At 37.1% G+C, this 11,567-nt stretch overlaps 1 protein-coding gene across 1 annotated transcript; it reads right to left on the minus strand.

The window, feature by feature from the left end:
* Positions 1-6,244: 6,244 nt before the first annotated feature.
* LOC117615220 ((R)-mandelonitrile lyase 2-like) lies at positions 6,245-8,278 on the minus strand. The gene is made up of 4 exons (XM_034344261.1): positions 8,173-8,278; positions 7,394-8,053; positions 6,410-7,250; positions 6,245-6,290 (listed from the first exon to the last, which is right to left on the minus strand). The coding sequence occupies exons 1-4, from the start codon at positions 8,276-8,278 to the stop codon at positions 6,245-6,247; spliced, it is 1,653 nt and encodes a 550-aa protein (XP_034200152.1).
* Positions 8,279-11,567: the final 3,289 nt, after the last annotated feature.

An 11,567-nucleotide genomic window follows, 5' to 3' on the forward strand; every position in this document is an offset into this window, starting at 1 on the left:
TTTGCCGTTCTTTGTTGGCTTTGATTTTACTCTGCGGAAATCTGTTTCAAATAGACATCGGTTGTTTAATTAGGTACGTCGTTGTTTTTGAACAGCCATTTGAATCTCCATTTTTAGTTGTCTAAGGTGGTATTACACGACGGTTTTTTTAGAACCGTCGTCTTTTTAAAAACCACGACGGTTTTCACTTAGACCGTCGTTGTTTTCTGGTCGTCTTTTTCATTTTTTGTAGTAGTGATAGGGAAGGACTATACTTGTAGAGAAAGAGGCAAGGCGATTTTGTCAAGTCAAGAAGATGATTCGTTATCTATAACTTCGGACTCTGTTGGAGTGGAAAGTAGTAATTATGATTATACTCATAACCAACCATTTCCCTATCCTTCATATCCCATTCCTTTTGGGAAGGAATCGAGCAGCTCATGGAAAGAATTCGAGACTTAATCTTCAAATGATTTTGCTCACGGACAACGTCAACCAATCTCGGATCCATATGTGTGGCATGTTAACAATTACATGCAAAACTATTTTGTGGATTTATCATTTGATGACTACTCTTCACAATACACTTATTCTACACATAGAGATGATGAAGATAGTGAAAATTTTGAACCTCATAGGAACTCTATGTGGTACTAAGTCAGTTATGTATCTTACCATGCAATATATAAAATGTAAAATATTGTAGTAAATCATTATATATAAATGATTGTGGTGTGTTTAATCTTCTTTCATTAATTACTACATATTTTCTACACTCATAGTGTTTGTCAACTTGCTATATATTCAACTTAAATTAGTTAAATCCATCATGAATGCATTTCATTCCAATTTTTTTTGATAAACTAATAGATAATTGACTAAATAAGAATCCTCCAAAGTTTCAATAAAAATTTCCAAGTTTTTCTTACAATTTCCGTGGTTTTTATTCAATTTTTATCGATATCGATAATATCCCGATATTTCCATCGAAATTTTAGTGTTTTTGGACTATCGATATTTCCGATATTTTAGACCTTGGTCTTGAAAACACATAATCAAACTTTAAAAAAAAACCTTAAAAAGTTTTTAAAAAATTTAAAATATATTTTTTATATTTAACTTGGATTTTAAATTTTTGAATAAATATTCCCAAAAACGGAGAAAAAAAAACCATGTCGTTCACCCATATTATAATATGTGTACAAGATGTACCACGTGACCATACTACCGTAGTATTGTATAATTTATTGTGTGTGAGGCCAACCTTGTTACGTGTTCTTCCTCCGAGTCTGGAACTTCCAGAACAAAATTTGGTTGAAAATTTTTCGAAAATTCATAACTTTCTCTCTATAGGATTGTGAGATCAAGCCAAAAATATAGGTAAATTTTAAGAGCTATTGGTAAGGTTCTCAAATTTCTCCTATTTGGGGTTTTTGAGATATGGTTATGCAATTCAATGCTTTGTTATGGTATTTGAGTTATTTATGGGCATTCGAAGCTTACTTGAGGATTGAAAATCATTTGAGAGCAATTGAAACACAATTTAATTCCGGGTAAGGGTAGAATAGGAAAGAGAAAGAATAAAAAACAACAAAATTGATTAAAAAATATTTAAAAAAATAAAAGGGAGTGTAAATGGACAAAAGAGGAGTGGGTAAATCAGCTCCCTAAATTATTCCAGAAACAATTTGCAAAGACATGTTTCAATGTTGTGATAGCAAAGTAGCATGCTGTTATATTCTCAAGCAATATCATTGTCATGCCTAGGACCTTAGGGTCGGTGGAAATCATGCGCCTGGTGTGTGAGAAAAATAAGAAATATAAAGAGTAGCCAAAACATGGGTTTAAAATTAACTTCTCTTATACAATAGTTCCAAAGTCTTACAAGTGTATAATAAATAAATAAAGCTCTATTACTCTCATCTAATTCAGCTTCAACTGGTTTAGTCCTTGTCTTACCCACTTATTCATCTGAAAAATTAAACAAGGTGAGGGATGAGCAACCATTGCTCAGTAAGTAAATTATCTAATATGCCAGTCAAGCAATGCCGTTTTACACACACTAGAACATATTATGAAAAGATACATCAATCCAGATCATATCACATCCCTTCATATCTCGATTATCTTTCATAGCATGTAACCAACCACACAACCCCTATTAGCCTCACTGCCCTATGTCCTCGTGTGGTACATCTATCCTTCATATACCCCAACATTGAAGTCCTCATATTCCATGAATAATACATACTTCATAAATATTCCAATCAACATATATATAGTGTGAAAGATTGCAGCAAATGAGACATGCTTGACTTGAAATGGAGAGATATTTGTAAATAGAACAAATCCATGATAATTCATAGTTTTCATATTTTATCACAAAATAAGAACTTTTAGAACACATTACATAAACCACTCACCTTGATAATGAGAACCCTTAAAATAAATTGACAAGACAACCCATCTACCTATCTCCATGTACTACCACCCAAGCCAAGTTCCAAGAGTTTCATCACCACTCCCTCCCTCTCTCTGTGATGAGAGTCTCAAATTACATCTTTTTAATATTATTTTGGAGACTTTATGATATAATTTTAGCTTAATAAATATAATTTCACTTGTTATTACATTTTATTCTCACCAACTGAATTTATGAATTTTCTATATTAATTTGGTGAACTTATTAGGTGAATTTATCTTCTGTAGGAAGTTGGAAAGCCAAAAGATGAAGACATACATTTGTCCAAGTTCAAGCTAGGTGTGAAGAGAATTGCTGGCGGATTTTTATTGAAGAATTGATTGTGGGATTATTGTGATTGTAAAGAGAAGTAAAGAGGGAAAAGAGAAGACAAAACCGTTGAAGCTAAAGAGCCTATTTCATGTCATTCATAGCCATTTAACGCCCACCTACCTCACCGTTATTTCTTTTCCACTAACTCTCCCCCATCAACACATGTTTAATCCAATTAATCCCTCACTTAAACCCTTCATTACCCACCACGAATGTATTAACTTCCCACTCACCTCATTGACTACTATAAATCACCCATCAACTTATTTGGCAAGGACACCACTACGACTGATTTCTTTATCCATTTAGTTTACTTTTTCCTTTGTAATGAGTTACTAGAACTCTAGCTAAGGCTAAAAGGGATGTTCTTTGAGTAAGTTTGTATTGTTCTTTAATCCAATATACGGTATGAATTACTAAATTCTTTTATTTTTGGTTGTTCAATATTTTCATATCTTTTTATTTTGATTGATGTTAAGTGCTATTATCTTTTCATGAGTTCAATTATATTTTTCTCATTGTTAAGAACTGACTTGGCATGCTTTTAAATTAAAAGAGTAGATCTTAAGCAATTCCATTTTCTAAACAATCATTAATAAAAGATTACATTGAAAAATTAAATTGGTTTTAATTTCTTTATCTTCCGGTTAAAGTTTCACAATGATGATTTTAATCGAGTCATAATTTGGATTAAAGAGCATGAAACATATTTTGTTTAAAGAATTGAACCTTGATGCCTTAGCATTTCCATTATTGATATTTCATTTTTAAACTCAATTTCCACAACAATCAAATCAAATTACTTTTCCATTTTGCTTGCCACTTTTATTGTGGTACGTTTAATTATTTCTTTGTGTGCAGATATTTGCCTACCTGCTCCTTGAGGATACGATACTTGGACTTCCAAGATTATTACTACGTAGGCCTCATCATTTAGCCTGCGGGCTCATGAGCCGATGGGGGCCAGCCCGGCCTATCGAAAAAAAGCTCAGCCGGCCCGTTATGGGCTTTGAGATGGCCCGGCCCACCTTGGGCTGGACTAGGCTTGGGCTTGGGTGTCCGAAGCCTGGCCCAGCCCATAGGCCTGGCCCGATTAAGCCCAAGAAAGCCCGGCCCGACCGGCCCATAAAAGCCTGGCCCGTTAGGCCCGCATACATATATAATTATGTATAAATAAGAGTTTAGGTTTAGGAGTATATCACTTAAATCACATATATAATTTGTTTCATTTCATTTACTTTTCTTTACTCATTCCTAGTTTATAATTGGATGATTAGCACATTAATTTGTGTCAATTATTAATTCAATAATTATATATATATATATATATATAAGATGAACAACATATCACATCACCAAATATAATCATATCACGAAACATAATCGTACCACCAAATGTAATCATGCTTTTCTTGAACACATCACCAAATATTTGCATATTTATTCATACCATCCTTTAAAAAAAATATTTTTTTTGATACTTATTATTTTTTAAAACGTATTACGGTCTACTTATGTAATAACCTGAAAAATAATACTTGCTTTTATTATTTTTGTGAAAAATCTTATTAAGTTGTGTGACTTTATTGGGTGTTTTATGAATTTGGTTTGATGTGAAAATATTGGAATTAAGTGAGTTTAATCTCAAATTTGAACTAAAATGCCCTTATGATTAAGTTTATGATTTATTTTTTAATGAAGTAGGCCTGTTTAAGTCCGGCCCGTTGGGCTTAGCCCAGGCTAGACCAATGGCCTTTCTCAAGCCCAGCCCATGGGTCGGGCTTGGACTTTGAATTTTCTAAAAAAATCCAGCCCAACCCTATATTTTCTCTCTCCTCTTTAAAGTCCGGCTCGGTTTTGTCCAAGCCCATTAAATTTTGGAAGGGCTAGCCCGGCCCGGCCCATTGACGAGCCCTATTACTACGTGTGACTACTTGCACTTGAGTAGACGCAACACTCTCTCTAAAAGAACTATCACTTTGCATAGAGTGCATGCTCTAACCCGACCCATTGACGAGCCCTATTACTACGTATGACTACTTGCACTTGGTAGACGCAACACTCTCTCTAAAAGAACTATCACTTTGCATGGAGTGCATGCTATCTCTAAGTCGTTGTAGTATTGCACTACTTCACAAGACTAACTAATATAAGTGTTTCAAAAGAACCATCAAAGAGTCCTATTTATACTGCAAAGAGGCGGCAACTAATGGCTTTTGATTGGTGGAATGTGAGGCTGGTGATATATTTGACCCCAAGATTATCCAATTTTCCCTTAATGCCAATAGCTCATGCTTTAAACAAAGGCTTAGTCATCTAGGTAGACACTTGTGAAGAAACTAGGGTGGTGCATGTGGGTAAGATTTGATGCAAATACCACCTTAAGTGATAAAGCTTGTACGCAACCCCCCTTACAAATCCAATTATATAACAAACACATAAATATTATTATAATAGTATTACTCTTAATAATTATTATAAAAGTAACAACTATAGGGGTCCAAGAGATTTGTGGTCACTCATCGTTAGATGTAAATTCAACGGTTCACTAACTCTTGCACTTCTTTTAAGAAACTTTTTTGAACCATTGGATTAATATCCAACGATAGGTGACCACAATCTCTTAGACTCCTGTAGTCCAAGATATCAAGACTGTATACATACTATGTGGCAAGATAGCTACATATATACAATTATAACCAATATACATATATAATCAATTAAACATAATTTAACTTATAAACCTAAATAGATAGCAAAATATTTAATTTCCCAAAATATTATATATATATATATATATATAATTTTGAAATACAGGGCTTCATAATCATAATGCTTAGAATTGGAAATACAGTGGGTTCATAACACTAAGACTAGGGGCATTTCGATCAAGTTATTCAATCCTGATCTCTTAGACTACAGGGATTTAAGAGATTTGTGGTCACTCACCGTTAGATGTAAATTCAACGGTTCACTCACTCTTGCACTCATTTTAAGAAACTTTTTTGAACCATTGGATTAATATCCTATGGTGGGTGACTACAATCTCTTGGACCCCTGTAGTCCAAGAGATCGGGACTGCAAGTTATTAATCAATTCATACGGGAATTTCTTGCATTTTGAACGTGCTGTTGTCTTTGAATCCCATAACCGACATTAAAAAAAAAAAAGAACATCAACGGATAGTATATACGCTTAGGGTAGCATTTCCTTTCAAACTCAGGTTTTGCAAGGACAAGTTGTACACAATGATAACTAGGACATCACAAAGGAAAATTTATTAAACATGAAATAAAGAGGTACACCAAGTCAGGGCGGAAAATTTATTACACACATGAAATAAAGAGGTTCACCAAGCCATGGCTGATAGAAAGAGCCTCATGGGTTTATCAACTAAGTATCAAAAGCAAAGGATAATGCTGACTCAAGCGACTCCAAGATTTTGGGTTGGAATGTAGACTTATGAAGAGCCTACTCTGAAGCTAATCTTTCTTGCAGAATTTTAGAGCCCACGTACCTGCCCAAAGTACAAAATTGAAAGTCATGAAAAAGAGCAGAATGGCGTAGAATTAATATTACAAACAAGACATTCAAGCCAAATATATTATTGACAAGTTCTAGGTGTGTATAACATACCTCCCTAACATCAGATAGAAGCCCTGTGGATGGCTTGCTGGTGTGGAAGGGAATGTGGAGCCATCAACAACGCGTAATGCGTTGATCCCTGTCACACGGAAATCATCATCAAGCACCTCTCCGACAAGGCATCCACCGTGGTAATGCCAATATGACGCTACTGCCACTTGGCAAAATGTTTCGAAGGCTGCATCATCTGTCTGGTCCTCTGGCAAAGGTATACCCAAAATATCAAAACCTTCTATGCCCGGCAAATCTTCCACTTTATATGGCTTTAATGCGTCTGAGCTCAAGAATTCACCAATCTTCTTCATGCCGCTAACACAATGAGCAAGGTCAGTTGAATTCGAATAGTAGTTGAATGTGACATTTGGAGCGACTCTCACGTCAGAGGTTGATTGCAGCGTGACAGTACCGTGAGATAATGGTCCCGGAACTTTGTTAACAATGTGAGCGAAAGTCGTATTTGGCAGGGGATAAGTTGGAATAGGAAAAAAACTAAAGGGTGCAATAGAAAATGGCAAGCTTGATAGAGAACATTGGTAGAAGTCACTTGTAATGCCTAGAACGGTCACAGTTGAGGGTTCTATTGGATTTGGGGGCAAAATGTTAATGAAATTACGAGGATTGTCATATATATACTGCCCGACGTATGGATGGGAAGCAACAACTGAAATGTTCAGAGATGTTAGGTAAGACTCTGGGCCAACACCACTAAGTAGTAGAAGTTGAGGGGACCCAATTGGCCCTGCACTCAATATAACTTCTCCCTCACCACGTACAAATGCCTGATGAGTCGTTCCGTTCGAATCAGTATATATTACTCCTATAGCTGTCACACCTGTATTAGATATATAAAAGCATATCATTATTATCAAACAACTCGGACGAAAACAGGAAACATTATTTGCACATCCAGTATTTGATATGACTATCCTGCTGGTAATGTTTCAAAATAATAAAACGTCAACTTTGGTAGCATACCTGATGAATTGGAAGAGAAGATGATCTTCTCTACTGCGGCATGAACTGCAACTTTCAAGTTGTTTGGGTCTCCTTTATTAAGCAGTTCATCAGATGCATGTCTGGTTCCGTTATTGTCGAAAGTTGAGCCGGTGAGTCTAGTTCCTTCTATGTGATCCAAACTAAATCCATTGTCTGGAAGAATACCAACCTCCAAGAACGCAGTTCCTGTAAGATTTTGCCAAAATTGGAAATCCGGCTTGAACACAATAGTGTCTTCAACCCAGTCATATGTCTTATTAACCAGATCCATGTCCCATTCAATCCCTGTTTGATTAAAGAACGAGGTGTTAGCTCTTACGTAGACCCCGGCATTGATCATGCTCGTGCCACCGAGGACCCTCCCTCTTACATTGTCAATACCATCTCCAGATACGAACCTTTCGACTGGTGTCTGTCCATCATCTTCTTGCTGCAGATTATATATAAACCCATCTGAAGTCAACAGGTTTGGATATTCTGTAGGAAGAGTGCCCCTTTCCAGAACAAGCACCGAGTAGTTTGCTGACAAAGTTGCTGCCAATGGACACCCTGCTGTTCCTCCACCAACGATAATGTAGTCGTATGTTCCTTCCAACTCTGTGTCATTGGCATCGTAAACAATTTCCAAGTAGCTAAAATCTGCAAAATTTGAAGAGAGGAAGAGTTATTAAAACTTTAGCACATGCATCTACGTAAAAGTTTCTGTTCTATTTGCCTTTTTTGTTTTCTTTTTATGAATCACGGGCGAAGTAGTTTACCATGAGCAGAGGTATTGGCAAGCGAATGAATCTCTGAATATTGAAGATGAAGAATAAAAAGGTGCAGCACCAATATTAGTATAGCTGACATTGTTGATTTCACCATGTTTCTGAATATTCAAAACACTTCCACACTTTCATGAAGGCTCTCCTATCCCATCTATGGAATTTATAGAGGTAAGACTTAGTAAGTTAAGTTATAAAAAATAATGGTTTCAACAATCATATGTTTAAATGATGATAAAATAATGATCAATTATGGAGGCAATCAAGAAAATTATGCACGTAGGGATTATTTTTTAATCTTGAAGTCAAATCTCTCGATCTTATTCTAATAGCATTATTCAATAATCCGTAGGCTAATTTTATCATTTAGTGTTATCAAGTGAAACATTAGTTTGTCATATATAAAATTCAAATCACACGATTGCAAGAATATGTAGTAGGCCCGATAACAGATAACATAAGATAATGTTGGCGTGAGTCAACGTTCCTTTTAGGAATAGAATTTGTTCTTATTATGAATAAAATTTATATTTTATTGTAATTATCTAATTTGAGTAGAATTAGGAGATTTTGCACATATTTCCTATTTGTAACCACTCTGTATATAGTATATATATACATTCCTCCTTAAGAGAAGAATAAACATATCAGTTTAAACCCTAATTATTTTGAGTTGGTATCAGAGCGGGTTCCGATCCGTCTCTACAAGATCAAACCCTAATCCTAAAAATAAATATTTCCACTGCACCTAGCCTATACACCTAAGCCTGTGCCGTCTTATATCTCTTACTGTCGTCGTCTCCACCTAATCTTTTGCTGCCGCCGCCATTTATCACCATGTCAAATGTCACCAAATCTTCTTCTTCTACTTCTACTGTGACGGTTCATACTGAATCGTCCACCAACCTATCTATGGGATTCAAATTGAATGGATCCAACTATGAGATATGGGCTTCGATGATCGAACTCCATGCTACTACACAAGGCAAATTGGGTTACCAGACTGGCGACACTGATGCCCCTGATTCTAAAGACCCAAAATTTGGGAAGTGAAAAATTGCTGATGCTGTTGTGAAAAGTTGGATGCTGCAAACTATGGAACCCAGTTTGTTGAATATGTTTCATACTAACCCAGTTTGTTGAATATGTTTCATACTCTACCTACTGCTAAGGAAATTTGGGATGCTGTTAATCAGATATTTTATGATGGCTCTAACATATCCTAGCTCTATGAACTGCGGTGCCAGGCTACTCGTCTCAAGCAAGAGGGTCGTCCTGTCTCTACCTATTTTGCCGAACTTAAGGCAATCTGGCTGGAATTGGACAAGAGACGTCCTTTTCAGATGAAGTGTGCTGATGATATGAAGACTCTTCAGGCTGCTGTTATGGCAAATCGTGTTTATGATTTTTTGGCTGGCCTTGACAATACTTATGACAAGGTCTGCAGTGATATTCTACGGAGTGATAAAGTTTCAAGTATCGAAAATATATTTTTTTATGGTTCGTCGAGAGGCTCAACGCCAGATTACTATGCTTGGATTCGGCACCAAGATTGGGGAACCTGCTATTGTGTTTGCTTCCAAAAACACTGCTTTGGTTTCTCAACCTGCAGGGTTTGGCTCTTCTGTTGTTCCGCCTCATTGCCTGACTTCTGCAGAAAAAGACAAATGGAACTGTAATCACTGTGGTGAAAAGAGACATACTATCGACACCTGCTGGGCATTGCATGGGGTACCAGATTGGGAGAAGGAGCGGAGGTGTTTAAAAAGGGAACAACTGGACATCAAAGCTCATGTGGCTGTTGCCCCCACTTCTGTGGCTGACATTACCACTGGGCACGACCACCTTACTGCTACCCCTTCTCCGACTTTGACCGCCGTCTCAAACACTCTCAACCTCCACCTCTAGGTAATTTTGGGAAGGCTTTCCATGCCTATGATACCCGCGATATAGGTTGGATTATTGATTTAGGAGCTACTGACCATAAGACATATAATTCTACTTTATTATCTACTACTCTTCCGCCTCATCGTGATCATGTTCTGACTACTAATAATGATGCTGCTCATCCTGCTTTACCATTGGACAACGTAATACTGATTCCATTTTTGTCTAGTAATTTATTATCTGTATCGCAAGTTACTGAGCAGTTAAACTGCGTTGTACTGATGTATCCGTCTTTTGTCTTACTACAAGATATCCAGACTCGGGAGATCTTTCTTCGTAGTACTAAAAGGAGGGGCCCTTTATTATGGGAATGATGTGGCAACTAGTGGGGTTCTTCATGCTGGTAGCGCGAAAAATTTTCAGCATCGCCAGATTTGGTTGCTACATTGCCGATTTGGTCATGCCTCCTTTGGATATTTATGGCATTTGTTTCCTGCATTATTTAGTGGTGTCAATGAGTCTACTTTCCAATGTCAGACTTGTATCTTAGCTAAGAGTCATCGGGTACCCTCCAAGTTGAAATAAACGGCTTATGCCATTTGATTTAGTTCATTCTGATGTTTAGGGACATTCTCTTGTTTCTACAGCCTTGGGAGTTCATAAAAGTGATGTGGTCGAAATTTTTCAGTCTTTCTATTAGATGATTCAGACTCAATTTATGCTCCCTGTCAAAGTTGTTCGATATAATAATGGTGGAGAATTTGTTAATTCGGTGTTATCCCATTTTTTTCACACTAAGGGTGTACTCCATGAGACTACTTGCCCTCAAACACCATAACCGAATGGGGTTGCTAAACGTAAAAATAGGCAGATTCTTGCTGCTACCTGTGCTCTACTGCTTGGTACGTCAGTTACAAAACGGTTCTAGATGAATACTGTTACCTATGCAATCTATCTCTTGAATCGTCTACCTTCACGAGTTTTGGATTCCAAACTCCTATGTAGGTACTAACCCATCATATCTCTGCCTCTTCTATGCTGACTCTGTCTCCAAAGGTGTTTGGTTGTGTCATCTATGTTCACCTCCATCAGAATCAGAGGAGTAAGTTGGACTCATGTGCTCTCCGCTGTGTCTTTTTGGGTTTCTCTCCTCATCAGAAACGCTACCGATGCTATCATCCTGCAACCCGATGTCTATATGTCTCTATGGATGTTACCTTCATTGAGGATGAAATGTTCTTCTCTGATACACTCGAGCACGTCCTTCAAGGGGAGACTAGTAGTGAAGGGCATAACTGGCTAGATATACAAGGAGGAAGAGTATTGGATAGTATGATACAAAGGGAAGAACCGACCGAACCTGCTGAACCTGCTACATGTCACACCCCGGACCGGCTCCGCCGTAACAGGATATTGTCCTCTCTGGGCCGGGCTTACCCCAGCGACCCGCAAGGTTTTGTTCTTGGGAGCTCACGGAGCAACTTCCCAGGGAGGTCACCCAT

Source organism: Prunus dulcis, chromosome 1 (genome assembly GCF_902201215.1).
Source record: "Prunus dulcis chromosome 1, ALMONDv2, whole genome shotgun sequence".
NCBI classification, from domain to species: Eukaryota; Viridiplantae; Streptophyta; class Magnoliopsida; order Rosales; family Rosaceae; genus Prunus; species Prunus dulcis.